At 34.7% G+C, this 16,487-nt stretch overlaps 1 protein-coding gene across 1 annotated transcript in view; it reads right to left on the minus strand.

Moving 5' to 3' along the window:
* The window catches only part of LOC133665283 (interferon-induced helicase C domain-containing protein 1-like), a 69,713-nt gene that overhangs the window by 7,176 nt on the left and 46,050 nt on the right, over window positions 1–16,487 (minus strand). Inside the window, exons 11-15 of the mRNA XM_062070537.1 lie at window positions 10,823–11,079; window positions 10,609–10,758; window positions 7,288–7,449; window positions 7,038–7,231; window positions 112–205 (exon numbers count right to left, since the gene is read on the minus strand). Coding sequence (XP_061926521.1) covers window positions 112–205; window positions 7,038–7,231; window positions 7,288–7,449; window positions 10,609–10,758; window positions 10,823–11,079 — 857 coding nt within the window. The remainder of the gene's footprint in view (window positions 1–111; window positions 206–7,037; window positions 7,232–7,287; window positions 7,450–10,608; window positions 10,759–10,822; window positions 11,080–16,487) is intronic.

Here is a 16,487-nt window from a genome sequence, read left to right on the forward strand (position 1 = left end):
GAATTGTTGTGTCTCAGGAAAGAGGAATACAAATAGTTGGAACAAGTCTTCAAGTGGAATTCAAGACAAACTTGCAACTGGACTGAGTACAACACCTAGAACTGGTTCTACCTGGCCACAGTTCTTGCATGCGACGGTGCCGTTGGTCTCGTAGTCCAGAAGACGTTCTTCAAGAGCCAAGTTTCCTTTCCGGATGTACAGTTCACTGCAAGGAATGTTTGGTTGCATTTCAGAACGGTTTGCAGTTCCAGGACAGAAACAGTGGTGAGAACAGGCACACCTCCAAATAAGCCATTTATCAACAACACCCAGAAACGTCGCTGGCTTCGCTGGGCCCGAGCTCATCTAAGATGGACTGATGCAAAGTGGAAAAGTCTTCTGTAGTCTGACGAGTCCACATTTCAAATTGTTTTTGGAAACTGTGGACGTTGTGGACCAAAGAGGAAAAGAACCATCCGGACTGTTCTAGGGTGAAAGTGTAAAAGGCAGCATGTGTGATGGAAATGGGGGTGTATTAGTGCCCAAGACATGGGTAACTTACACATCTGTGAAGGCACCATTAATGCTGAAAGGTACATACAGCTTTTGGAGCAACATATGTTGTTATCATGGACGCCCCTGCTTATTTCAGCAAGACGATGCCATTGAAAATGTGTGGTGCAATATGAAGGTTAAAATGTCAGAAGCGAGACTGTTGCTGTACATCAAGCAAGAATGGAAATAATTCCACTTCAAAAATGTGTCTCAGTTCCCTCTTTTTGAACTGTTTTACCAACCTCTTTTTGAACTGTTTTACCAACCTCTTTTTGAACTGTTTTACCAACCTCTTTTTAACTGTTTTACCAACCTCTTTTTCAACTGTTTTACCAACCTCTTTTTTAACTGTTTTACCAACCTCTTTTTGAACTGTTTTACCAACCTCTTTTTGAACTGTTTTACCAACCTCTTTTTGAACTGTTTTACCAACCTCTTTTTTTAACTGTTTTACCAACCTCTTTTTGAACTGTTTTACCAACCTCTTTTTGAACTGTTTTACCAACCTCTTTTTGAACTGTTTTACCAACCTCTTTTTTTAACTGTTTTACCAACCTCTTTTTGAACTGTTTTACCAACCTCTTTTTTGAACTGTTTTACCAACCTCTTTTTGAACTGTTTTACCAACCTCTTTTTGAACTGTTTTACCAACCTCTTTTTGAACTGTTTTACCAACCTCTTTTTTGAACTGTTTTACCAACCTCTTTTTGAACTGTTTTACCAACCTCTTTTTGAACTGTTTTACCAACCTCTTTTTGAACTGTTTTACCAACCCTTCTCTTTTTTAACTGTTTTACCAACCTCTTTTTGAACTGTTTTACCAACCTCTTTTTGAACTGTTTTACCAACCTCTTTTTGAACTGTTTTACCAACCTCTTTTTTGAACTGTTTTACCAACCTCTTTTTGAACTGTTTTACCAACCTCTTTTTTGAACTGTTTTACCAACCTCTTTTTGAACTGTTTTACCAACCTCTTTTTGAACTGTTTTACCAACCTCTTTTTGAACTGTTTTACCAACCTCTTTTTTGAACTGTTTTACCAACCTCTTTTTGAACTGTTTTACCAACCTCTTTTTGAACTGTTTTACCAACCTCTTTTCTTAACTGTTTTACCAACCTCTTTTTTGAACTGTTTTACCAACCTCTTTTTGAACTGTTTTACCAACCTCTTTTTGAACTGTTTTACCAACCTCTTTTTGAACTGTTTTACCAACCTTTTTTTTAACTGTTTTACCAACCTCTTTTTGAACTGTTTTATCAACCTCTTTTTGAACTGTTTTACCAACCTCTTTTAGAACTGTTTTACCAACCTCTTTTAGAACTGTTTTACCAACCTCTTTTTGAACTGTTTTACCAACCTCTTTTTGAACTGTTTTACCAACCTCTTTTTTAACTGTTTTACCAACATCTTTTTGAACTGTTTTACCAACCTCTTTTTGAACTGTTTTACCAACCTCTTTTTGAACTGTTTTACCAACATCTTTTTGAACTGTTTTACCAACCTCTTTTTTGAACTGTTTTACCAACCTCTTTTTTAACTGTTTTACCAACATCTTTTTGAACTGTTTTACCAACCTCTTTTTGAACTGTTTTACCAACCTCTTTTTGAACTGTTTTACCAACCTCTATTTGAACTGTTTTACCAACCTCTTTTTGAACTGTTTTACCAACCTCTTTTTGAACTGTTTTACCAACCTCTTTTTGAACTGTTTAACCAACCTCTTTTTTGAACTGTTTTACCAACCTCTTTTTGAACTGTTTTACAAACCTCTTTTTCAACTGTTTTACCAACCTCTTTTTGAACTGTTTTACCAACCTCTTTTTGAACTGTTTTACCAACCTCTTTTTGAACTGTTTTACCAACCTCTTTTTGAACTGTTTCACTAACCTCTATTTGAACTGTTTTACCAACCTCTTTTTGAACTGTTTTACCAACCTCTTTTTGAACTGTTTTACCAACCTCTTTTTGAACTGTTTTACCAATCTCTTTTTGAACTGTTTTACCAACCTCTTTTTCAACTGTTTTACCAACCTCTTTTTGAACTGTTTTACCAACCTCTTTTTGAACTGTTTTACCAACCTCTTTTTGATCTGTTTTACCAACCTCTTTTTCAACTGTTTTACGAACCTCTTTTTGAACTGTTTTACCAACCTCTTTTTGAACTGTTTTACCAACCTCTTTTTTAACTGTTTTACGAACCTCTTTTTCAACTGTTTTACCAACCTCTTTTTGAACTGTTTTACCAACCTCTTTTTGAACTGTTTTACCAACCTCTTTTTGAACTGTTTTACCAACCTTTTTTTTAACTGTTTTACCAACCTCTATTTGAACTGTTTTACCAACCTCTATTTGAACTGTTTTACCAACCTCTTTTTGAACTGTTTTACCAACCTCTTTTTGAACTGTTTTACCAACCTCTTTTTGAACTGTTTTACCAACCTCTTTTTGAACTGTTTTACCAACCTCTTTTTGAATTGTTTTACCAACCTCTTTTTGAACTGTTTTCCCAACCTCTTTTTGAACTGTTTTACCAACCTCTTTTTTTAACTGTTTTACCAACCTCTTTTTGAACTGTTTTACCAAACTCTTTTTTAACTGTTTTACCAACCTCTTTTTGAACTGTTTTACCAACCTCTTTTTCAACTGTTTTACCAACCTCTTTTTTAAACTGTTTTACCAACCTCTTTTTGAACTGTTTTACCAACCTCTTTTTGAACTGTTTTACCAAACTCTTTTTGAACTGTTTTACCAACCTCTTTTTGAACTGTTTTACCAACCTCTTTTTGAACAGTTTTACCAACCTCATTTTGAACTGTTTCACCAACCTCTTTTTGAACTGTTTTACCAACCTCTTTTTGAACTGTTTTACCAACCTCTTTTTGAGCTGTTTTACCAACCTCTTTTTGAACTGTTTTACCAACCTCATTTTGAACTGTTTCACCAACCTCTTTTTGAACTGTTTTACCAACCTCTTTTTGAACTGTTTTACCAACCTCTTTTTGAACTGTTTTACCAACCTCTTTTTGAACTGTTTTACCAACCTCTTTTTCAACTGTTTTACCAACCTCTTTTTGAACTGTTTTACCAACCTCTTTTTCAACTGTTTTACCAACCTCTTTTTGAACTGTTTCACTAACCTCTTTTTGAACTGTTTTACCAACCTCTTTTTGAACTGTTTTACCAACCTCTATTTGAACTGTTTTACCAATCTCTTTTTCAACTGTTTTACCAACCTCTTTTTCAACTGTTTTACCAACCTCTTTTTCAACTGTTTTACCAACCTCTTTTTGTTCTGTTTTACCAACCTCTTTTTGAACTGTTTTACCACCCTCTTTTTGAACTGTTTTACCAACCTCTTTTTGAACTGTTTTACCAACCTCTATTTGAACTGTTTTACCAACCTCTTTTTCAACTGTTTTACCAACCTCTTTATCAACGGTTTTACCAACCTCTTTTTGAACTGTTTTACCAACCTCTTTTTGAACTGTTTTACCAACCTCTTTTTGAACAGTTTTACCAACCTCATTTTGAACTGTTTCACCAACCTCTTTTTGAACTGTTTTACCAACCTCTTTTTGAACTGTTTTACCAACCTCTTTTTGAACTGTTTTACCAACCTCTTTTTTAACTGTTTTACCAACCTCTTTTTGAACTGTTTTACCAACCTCTTTTTGAACTGTTTTACCAACCTCTTTTTCAACTGTTTTACCAACCTCTTTTTGAACTGTTTCACTAACCTCTATTTGAACTGTTTTACCAACCTCTTTTTCAACTGTTTTACCAACCTCTTTTTGAACTGTTTTACCAACCTCGTTTTGAACTGTTTTACCAACCTCTATTTGAACTGTTTTACCAACCTCTTTTTGAACTGTTTTACCAACCTCTTTTTGAACTGTTTTACCAACCTCTTTTTGAACTGTTTTACCAACCTCTTTTTGAACTGTTTCACCAACCTCTTTTTGAACTGTTTTACCAACCTCTATTTGAACTGTTTGACCAACCTCTTTTTCAACTGTTTTACCAACCTCTTTATCAACGGTTTTACCAACCTCTTTTTCAACTGTTTTACCAACCTCTTTTTGCACTGTTTTACCAACCTCTTTTTGAACTGTTTTACCAACCTCTTTTTTGAACTGTTTTACCAACCTCTTTTTGAACTGTTTTACCAACCTCTTTTTGAACTGTTTTACCAACCTCTTTTTGAACTGTTTTACCAACCTCTTTTTGAACTGTTTCACTAACCTCTATTTGAACTGTTTTACCAACCTCTTTTTGAACTGTTTTACCAACCTCTTTTTGAACTGTTTTACCAACCTCTTTTTGAACTGTTTTACCAACCTCTTTTTGAACTGTTTCACTAACCTCTATTTGAACTGTTTTACCAACCTCTTTTTGAACTGTTTTACCAACCTCTTTTTGAACTGTTTTACCAACCTCTTTTTGAACTGTTTTACCAACCTCTTTTTTGAACCAAACTTTTCTGTGAACTCTTTACGACCCTCGTCCCTTAGAAACAGCTGTTGCCATGTGGTCAGGGAAGGTCCAAATAAAAGAAGGAGGCGTGCAATCTTTTGACAGAGCGTGCTGAGACACTGTACAAGAGTACACTGTAAAATTACTGTAACATTATTGTGATGTTGCTCTGATGTTACTGTAACATTACTGTGATGTTACTGTAACATTACTGTGATGTTGCTCTGATGTTACTGTAACATTACTGTGATGTTACAGTAACATTACTGTGATGTTTCTCTGGTGTTACTGTAACATTACTGTGATGTTGCTCTGATGTTACTGCAACATTACTGTGATGTTACTGTAACATTACTGTGATGTTGCTCTGATGTTACTATAACATTACTGTGATGTTACTGTAACATTACTGTAGCATAAGTGTGACATTACTGTGATGTTACTGTAACATTACTGTAGCATAAGTGTAACATTACTGTGACGTTACTGTAACATTACTGGGATGTTACTGTAACATTAGTGTGGTGTTACTGCAAAATTACTGTAACATAACTGTAACGTAAATGTAACATTACTGTGACATTACTGTACCATTAATGTGATGTTACTGTAACATAACTGTAACGTTACTGTGACATTGCTGTAACGTTACTAAAACATAAATGTAACGTTACTGTAACATAACTGCAACATTATTGTAACATTACTGTAACATAAATGTAGCATTACTGTGACGTTACTGTAACATAACGGCAACATTATTGTAACTTTACTGTAACATAAATGTAACATTACTGTGACATTACTGTAACATTAATGTGATGTTACTGTAAAATTACTGTAACATAACTGTAACGTTACTGTGACATTACTGTAACATTACTAAAACATAACTGTGACGTTACTGTAACGTAACTGCAACATTATTGTAACATTACTGTAACATTACTGTGACTTTACTGTAACATAACTGCAACATTATTGTAACATTACTGTGACATTACTGTAACATAAATGTAACATTACTGTAACATAAATGTAACATTACTGTGACGTTACTGTAACATTAATGTGATGTTACTGTAACATAACTGTAACGTTACTGTGACATTACTGTAACGTTACTAAGACACAACTGTAACATTACTGTAACATAACTGCAACATTATTGTAACAATACTGTAACATAAATATAACATTACTGTGACTTTACTGCAACATAACTGCAACATTATTGTAACATTACTGTAACATAAATGTAACATTACTGTGACGTTACTGTAACATTACTGTGACGCTACTGTAACATTACTGTAACGTTACTGTGGCATTACTGCAACATAACAGTGGCGTTCCAGTAACATAACTGTAAAATTACTGCGATGTTACTGTAACATTACTGTCATGCTACTGCAACACTACTGTAACATAACTTAAAAGTCGCAGTGATGTTACTGTAACACTACTGTAACATAACCGGAAAGTCGCAGTAACGTTACTGTAACATAGCTGTGCCGCTACTATGGTGTTACTGTAAAATAACTGTAACGTCACTGTAGCATTACTGTAACATTCCTGTACCGCTACTGTAATGTTACCGTAACATAACTGTAATGTTACTGTGACATTGCTGTAACATAACAAATGTTACTCTAATGTTACTGTAACATTACCGTAACGCTACCGTTAAAATAATGTGAAATTACTGTAATGTTACTGTAGCGTTAATGTAATGTTACTGTAACATTACAGTAATGGTACTGTAACGTTACTGTGACATTATTGTAAAATAACTTTAACGTTACTGTAACATTACTGTGATGTCACTGTAATTGTCTCTCCGCAAATGGAACCAAATGTAATTGTGTCTCTGTTGAATTCTTTGCTTCCTGTCTTGTTGAATAGATGTCCTCAGTGTTTGGATCTGACATGGATCATGGACCGTACTGGAATGGCAGCTCCTGACTGGTCAGAGATTCCCACCTTGACTCTTATTTTGCCGACACAAGGGAAAGAAGGCGAGGCCCACCTGAAGTGCGGGGACACGTTGACGTGGTGCATGCCTTCGATGATCTGGATGTCGTCGCCCTTGCACACCAAATTGTTGCACTTCCTGCAGCTCAGCTCAACTTCGGAGGGCTCCTCAAACTTCTTGCCTTTCTGCTTGGACTTTGTCTTCTTCATCACATCTTCCAGGATGGCCTGGAGTTGGAACTCTTTGATCTGAGGAAAGAGAAAGCTAACTAAACCAGGTAACACGCTCGGAGACACGTGCTTACCTTTCTGTTGTAGTCTTCAGGACTCAACTGTCGGATTCTGGCCGTGGCCTGAGTCATCAGGTCCTCGCGGTACTCGTTGACGTACGCCTTCTCAGTCACGCAGGAGCCTTTCACCTCGATCACGATGTAAACGCTGTCCTTGGCTCGAGCTCGACCTCGGGCCTGCGACGCGGGACACCGTTAGGACTTGGCGACAACAGTCGGAGACACAAAACCCTTCAGGGACACACCTCAACTTAGCTCACCTGGCGAGCCATTTCCAGCATTTCCCCTTCTCGGTTGAAGGAACAAACAAAGAGATCGACACAATCCTGCCCTTGCTGGTTTTTTTACGCATTCTAAGTCGTAAAATATGGCAAGTCGGAGGTGGCTAATGCAGGGACACTATTGAGCCCATAAAGTACTCTAAAACACATCCACAAAGTGCCAACAATACTCCATTTACACGTCATCACCTGAATATTAACAAGTATCAGCGATATTGTTACTATACGTGCTAACGCAGAGGAACTACTTTTAGCACAGAGAGCTAACTAACTTATGCTGCTATATTGACATATGGAGCTGCTGCATCGCCTCTGAGTTGGTGATAACGAGTATTACTCACTTGTATCATAACGAGTATTACTCACCTGTATCATAGCATGTGACGGTAAATGAGTATTACTCACTTGTATCATAAAACGTTGATAACAAGTATTACTCACTTGTATCATAACAAGTTATTACTCACTTGTATCATAACACGTTGATAACGAGTATTACTCACTTGTATCAAAACGAATATTACACACCTGTATCATTACACGTTGATAATGAGTATTACTCACTTGTATCAAAACGAGTATTACACACCTGTATCATTACGCGTTGGTAACAAGTACTACTTACTTTTATCATAACGAGTATTACTCACTTGTATCAGAGCATGTTATTGTTGATATTGAGTATTACTCACCTGTATCATAACACGTTGATAACGAGTATTAGTCACTTGTATCAAAACGAGTATTACTCACTTGTATCATTACACGTTGATAACGAGTATTACTCACTTGTATCAAAACGAGTATTACTCACTTGTATCATTACACGTTGATAACAAGTGCTACTCACTTGTATCAGAACGAGTATTACACACCTGTATCATTACGCATTGATAACAACTATTACTTACTTTTATCATAACGAGTATTACTCACCTGTATCAGAGCATGTTATTGTTGATATTGAGTATTACTCACCTGTATCATAACACGTTGATAACGAGTATTAGTCACTTGTATCAAAACGAGTATTACTCACTTGCATCATTACACGTTGATAACAAGTATTACTCACCTGTATCATAACACGTTAATAATGAGTATTACTCACTTGTATCATAACACGTTGATAACAACTATTACTCACTTGTATCATAACGAGTGTTACTCACCTGTATCATAGCATGTGACAGTAAATAATGAGTATTACTCACTTGTATCATAACAAGTATTACTCATGTTATTATGAATGTTACTAGATACTACATATATACTTCCAGCATGAACAAAATATGTAAATATGTCATGTTTTTATGAATGTTACTAGATACTACATATATACTTACACCATGATCAAAATATGTAAAAAAAGTAATGTTATTACGAATGTTACTAGATACTACATATATATACTTACAGCATGATGGAAATATGTAAATATGACATGTTATTATGAATGTTACTAGATACTACATATATACTTACACCATGATAAAAATATGTAAATATGTAATGTTATTACGAATGTTACTAGATACTACATATATATACTTACAGCATGATGGAAATATGTAAATATGACATGTTATTATGAATGTTACTAGATACTACATATATACTTACAGCATGATGGAAATATGTAAATATGACATGTTATTATGAATGTTACTAGATACTACATATATACTTACACCATGATAAAAATATGTAAATATGTAATGTTATTACGAATGTTACTAGATACTACATATATATACTTACAGCATGATGGAAATATGTAAATATGACATGTTATTATGAATGTTACTAGATACTACATATATACTTACAGCATGATGGAAATATGTAAATATGACATGTTATTATGAATGTTACTAGATACTACATATATACTTACACCATGATCAAAATATGTAAATATGACATGTTATTATGAATGTTACTAGATACTACATATATACTTACAGCATGATGAAAATATGTAAATATGACATGTTATTATGAATGTTACTAGATACTACATATATACTTACAGTATGATCAAAATATGTAAATATGTAATGTTATTACGAATGTTACTAGATACTACATATATACTTACACCATGATGAAAATATGTAAATAAGACATGTTATTATGAATGTTACTAGATACTACATATATACTTAAACCATGATCAAAATATGTAAATATGACATGTTATTATGAATGTTACTAGATACTACATATATACTTACAGCATGATGAAAATATGTAAATATGACATGTTATTATGAATGTTACTAGATACTACATATATACTTACAGTATGATCAAAATATGTAAATATGTAATGTTATTACGAATGTTACTAGATACTACATATATACTTACACCATGATGAAAATATGTAAATAAGACATGTTATTATGAATGTTACTAGATACTACATATATACTTAAACCATGATTAAAATATGTAAATATGACATGTTATTATGAATGTTACTAGATACTACATATATACTTACAGCATGATGGAAATATGTAAATATGACATGTTATTATGAATGTTACTAGATACTACATATATATACTTACAGCATGATGAACATATGTAAATATGACATGTTATTATGAATGTTACTAGATACTACATATATACTTAAACATGATCAAAATATGTAAATATGACATGTTATTATAAATGTTACTAGATACTACATATATACTTACAGCATGATGAAAATATGTAAATATGACATGTTATTATGAATGTTACTAGATACTACATATATACTTACAGCATGATGAAAATATGTAAATATGACATGTTATTATGAATGTTACCAGATACTACATATATATACTTACAGCATGATGAAAATATGTAAATATGACATGTTATTATGAATGTTACCAGATACTATACACGTTGATAACAAGTATTACTCACTTGTATCATAAGGAGTATTACTCACCTGTATAATAGCATGTGATAGTAAATAATGAGTATCACTCACTTGTATCATAAGGAGTATTACTCAGCTGCATGATAATGTGACAGTATCACTCACCTGTATCATAGAAATCTCATTGGTCACCAGGCCGTAGCAGATGACAAAGTTGCAAGCGGGGATGTCCAAGCCTTCTTCTGCCACGGAGGTGGCCACCAGCAGGTTGACCGCACCGCCATGGAACTTGGTCAGCACGTCCTTCTGCTCGGCCTGCAGGTGACAGGATGATGGTCAGTGGACGTCCAGTAGACGTGTGGACACCTGGCGTACTCACGGCGGTCATGGGCTTGACGGCACTCTGGTCCCCTCCTCCGATGAGGTAGGAGGGGGTCACGCCCACGTCCGAGAACTTCTGGTCGTCCAGGATCCAGTGGTTGAGAGCCATGGCGCTGCGGCGGGTTTTGGTGAAAATGATCCCTCTGGCCTCCACCTTGGTGGTGAACAGTCGGAGAATGTTGTCTCGCAGTTTGGACAGGCTGTCGTTCTCATTGCTTTGCTGGGTGGAAAGTTCCTGAAGCCTTTCCTTGTTGTCTGGAAGAAACAAGAGTGCGAGGACATCACAACACAATGATAACGAGTATTACTCACTTGTATCATAACACGTTTATAACGAGTATTACTCACTTGTATCATAACACGTTGATAACGAGTATTACTCACTTGTATCATAACACGTTTATAACGAGTATTACTCACTTGTATCATAACACGTTGATAACGAGTATTACTCACTTGTATCATAACACGTTGATAACGAGTATTACTCACTTGTATCATAACACGTTGATAACGAGTATTACTCACCTGTATCATAACGAGTATTACTCACTTGTATCATAACAAGTATTACTCACTTGTATCATAACGAGTATTACTCACCTGTATCATAACGAGTATTACTCACTTGTATCATAACGAGTATTACTCACTTGTATCATAACGAGTATTACTCACCTGTATCATAACGAGTATTACTCACTTGTATCATAACGAGTATTACTCACTTGTATCATAACGAGTATTACTCACTTGTATCATAACGAGTTTTACTCACTTGTATCATAACAAGTATTACTCACTTGTATCATAACGAGTTTTACTCACTTGTATCATAACGAGTATTACTCACTTGTATCATAACAAGTATTACTCACTTGTATCATAACACGTTGATAACGAGTATTACTCACTTGTATCATAACACGTTGATAACGAGTATTACTCACTTGTATCATAACACGTTGATAACGAGTATTACTCACTTGTATCATAACACGTTGATAACGAGTATTACTCACTTGTATCATAACGAGTATTACTCACTTGTATCATAACGAGTATTACTCACTAGTATCATAACACGTTGATAACGAGTATTACTCACGTGTATCCTAACGAGTATTACTCACTTGTATCATAACGAGTATTACTCACTTGTATCATAACAAGTATTACTCACTTGTATCATAACACGTTGATAACGAGTATTACTCACTTGTATCATAACGAGTATTACTCACTTGTATCCTAACGAGTATTACTCACTTGTATCATAACGAGTATTACTCACTTGTATCATAACAAGTATTACTCACTTGTATCATAACGAGTATTACTCACTTGTATCATAACACGTTGATAACGAGTATTACTCACTTGTATCCTAACGAGTATCACTCACTTGTATCCTAACGAGTATTACTCACTTGTATCATAACGAGTATTACTCACTTGTATCATAACGAGTATTACTGACTTGTATCATAACGAGTATTACTCACCTGTATCATAACGAGTATTACTCACTTGTATCATAACAAGTATTACTCACTTGTATCATAACAAGTATTACTCACTTGTATCATAACAAGTATTACTCACTTGTATCATAACGAGTATTACTCACTTGTATCATAACGAGTATTACTCACTTGTATCATGACGAGTATTACTCACTTGTATCATAACACGTTGATAACGAGTATTACTCACCTGTATCATAACGAGTATTACTCACTTGTATCATAACGAGTATTACTCACTTGTATCATAACGAGTATTACTCACTTGTATCATAACAAGTATTACTCACTTGTATCATAACAAGTATTACTCACTTGTATCATAACGAGTATTACTCACTTGTATCATAACGAGTATTACTCACTTGTATCATAACGAGTTTTACTCACTTGTATCATAACAAGTATTACTCACTTGTATCATAACGAGTATTACTCACTTGTATCATAACACGTTGATAACGAGTATTACTCACTTGTATCATAACGAGTATTACTCACTTGTATCATAACAAGTATTACTCACTTGTATCATAACGAGTATTACTCACTTGTATCATAACACATTGATAACGAGTATTACTCACATGTACCATAACAAGTTATTACTCACTTGTATCATAACAAGTATTACTCACTTGTATCATAACGAGTATTACTCACTTGTATCATAACACGTTGATAACGAGTATTACTCACATGTACCATAACAAGTTATTACTCACTTGTATCATAACGAGTATTACTCACTTGTATCATAACAAGTATTACTCACTTGTATCATAACGAGTATTACTCACTTGTATCATAACACGTTGATAACGAGTATTACTTGTGGCCCGGTACCAGTCCGTGGATCGATTGGTACAGGGCCGCACAAGAAATTTAAAAAAATAAATAAAAATAAATATATATATATATATATATTTATTTTTTTCCCCCCCATTTTTTTATTAAATTAACATAAAAAGCACAAGATACTCTTAAAATTAGTGCACCAACCCAAAAAAGCTCCCTCCCCCAATACCCAGGATCAAAAATACAAGTTTCTGGATCATCATTTGTCCCAAAGTGGTCTTTGTTGTCTCTCATCAAGTCTGCCATGATTAGTAGTCTTCTTGTTGTTGTTGAAGGGAAAGTGAACGTTGTAATGCGTCTATGAAATTAATACATGATGAAAATATGTAAATAGTACATGTTATTATGAATGTTACTAGATTCTACATATATATTTACAGCATGATCAAAATATGTAAATATGTCATGTTATTATGAATGTTACTAGATACTACATATATACTTACAGCATGATGAAAATATGTAAATATTACATGTTATTATGAATGTTACTATATACTACATGTATATTTACAGCATGATCAAAATATGTATATATGTCAGGTTATAATGAATGTTACTAGATACTACATATATACTTACAGCATGATGAAAATATGTAAATATTACATGTTATTATGAATGTTACTAGATACTACATGTATATTTACAGCATGATCAAAATATGTAAATATGTCATGTTATTATGAATGTTACTAGATACTACATATATACTTACAGCATGATGAAAATATGTAAATATTACATGTTATTATGAATGTTACTAGATACTACATGTATATTTACACCATGATCAAAATATGAAATATGACATGTTATTATGAATGTTACTAGATATAACATATACAGTATATACTTACAGCATGATGAAAATATGTAAATAGTACATGTTATTATGAATGTTGCTAGATTCTACATATATACTTACAGTATGATCAAAATATGTACATATGTCATGTTATTATGAATGTTACTAGATACTACATATATACTTACAGTATGATCAAAATATGTAAATATGTCATGTTATTATGAATGTTACTAGATACTACATATATACTTACAGCATGATGAAAATATGTAAATATGTCATGTTATTATGAATGTTACTAGATACTACATATATACTTACAGCATGATGAAAATATGTAAATATTACATGTTATTATGAATATAGATACTACATGTATACTTACACCATGATCAAAATATGAAATATGACATGTTATTATGAATGTTACTAGATACTACATATACAGTATATACTTACAGCGTGATGAAAATATGTAAATAGTACATGTTATTATGAATGTTGCTAGATTCTACCTATATACTTACAGTATGATCAAAATATGTACATATGTCATGTTATTATGAATGTTACTAGATACTACATATATACTTACAGCGTGATGAAGATATGTAAATAGTACATGTTATTATGAATGTTGCTAGATTCTACCTATATACTTACAGTATGATCAAAATATGTACATATGTCATGTTATTATGAATGTTACTAGATACTACATATATACTTACAGCATGATGAAAATATGTAAATATTACATGTTATTATGAATGTTACTTGCCAACATTTATTTACGATTGAGAATGCATTAAAAATAAAATCATGTGCGTGCTTGTCTTGCATGAGGATTGTGAACCACAGACAAAATACAACTTTTCCTGCCATCGAGGGAGGAAATGTTGTTGCCATGTACCAAAACCAACCTATCAAGATTTTTGCAAGCATGACTTGGTAGCTAGCGTAGCTTGGTGGTTTTATTTTGCTGCAAGCGACTACGTGGAGCAACTTTCATGTCATAGCCTGAAGCTGGTGGCTCCCTGAACGAAAGGACCTGCACATCCCGTCCGACTGCCCAGGTGATTGAGGCTCATTTGCATGACAAGACCACACTCCAAAACCGGCTGCTCTGAACAGGGCAGTTGAGAGGCTTTTAGGTGTGTTGGGATTCCTGATCCTTGAAGTCATTTCCACCCAAACCTGGTTAGGATTAGTTCCAGACCATTATTACCAAACATGTCAAATTCTATGCATACCTGTGGAGTATTTTGACCAAAAAGTAGGCAAATGTTGTCTGCAGGTTTCATTCTTGCCTCTCATGGCTCACTATTTGGCAAATTATGTCTTCAGGTTTGCATTCTAGCCTCTCATGGCTCACTATTAGGCAAAGGTTGTCTTCAGGTTTGCATTCTAGCCTCTCATGGCTCACTATTTGGCAAAAATGGTCTTCAGGTTTGCATTCTTGCCTCTCATGGCTCACTATTTGGCAAATTATGTCTTCAGGTTTGCATTCTTGCCTCTCATGGCTCACTATTAGGCAAAGGTTGTCTTCAGGTTTGCATTCTAGCCTCTCATGGCTCACTATTAGGCAAAGGTTGTCTTCAGGTTTGCATTCTAGCCTCTCATGGCTCACTATTAGGCAAAGGTTGTCTTCGGGTTTGCATTCTAGCCTCTCATGGCTCACTATTAGGCAAAGGTTGTCTTCAGGTTTGCATTCCAGCCTCCCTATTAGGCACAGGTCTGGACTACAGGCAGGCCAGTCTAGTACCCACACTCTTTTACTACGAAGCCACGCTGTTGTAACACGTGCATAATGTGGCGTGGCATTGTCTTGCTGAAATAAGCAGGGGCGTCCATGATAACGTTGCTTGGATGGCAACATATGTTGCTCCAAAAGCTGTATGTACCTTTCAGCATTAATGGTGCCTTCACAGATGTGTAAGTTACCCATGTCTTGGCCACTAATACACCCCCATACCATCACACATGCTGCCTTTTACACTTCTTCTTTGGTCCAGAGGACACAACATCCATAGTTTCCAAAAACAATCTTAAAATGTGGACTCGTCAGACCACAGAACACTTTTCCACTCTGCATCAGTCCATCTTAGATGAGCTCAGGCCCAGCGAAGCCGGTGGCGTTTCTGGGTGTTGTTGATAAATGGCTTTGGCTTTGCATAGTAGAGTTTTAACTTGCACTTAAAGATGTAGCGACCAACTGTAGTTACTGACAGTGGTCTTCTGAAGTGTTCCTGAGCCCATGTGGTGATATCCTTTACACGCTGATGTTGCTTTTTGATGCAGTACCGCCTAAGGATCCAAGGTCACGGGCATTCAATGTTGGTCTTCGGCTTTGCCGCTTATGTGCAGTGATTTCTCCAGATTCTCTGAACCTTTTGATGATATTACGGAGCGTAGATGGTGAGTCCATAAATTCCTTGCAATAGCTGGTTGAGAAATGTTGTCCTTAA

Source organism: Entelurus aequoreus, linkage group LG14, assembly GCF_033978785.1.
Source record: "Entelurus aequoreus isolate RoL-2023_Sb linkage group LG14, RoL_Eaeq_v1.1, whole genome shotgun sequence".
Taxonomy (NCBI): Eukaryota; Metazoa; Chordata; class Actinopteri; order Syngnathiformes; family Syngnathidae; genus Entelurus; species Entelurus aequoreus.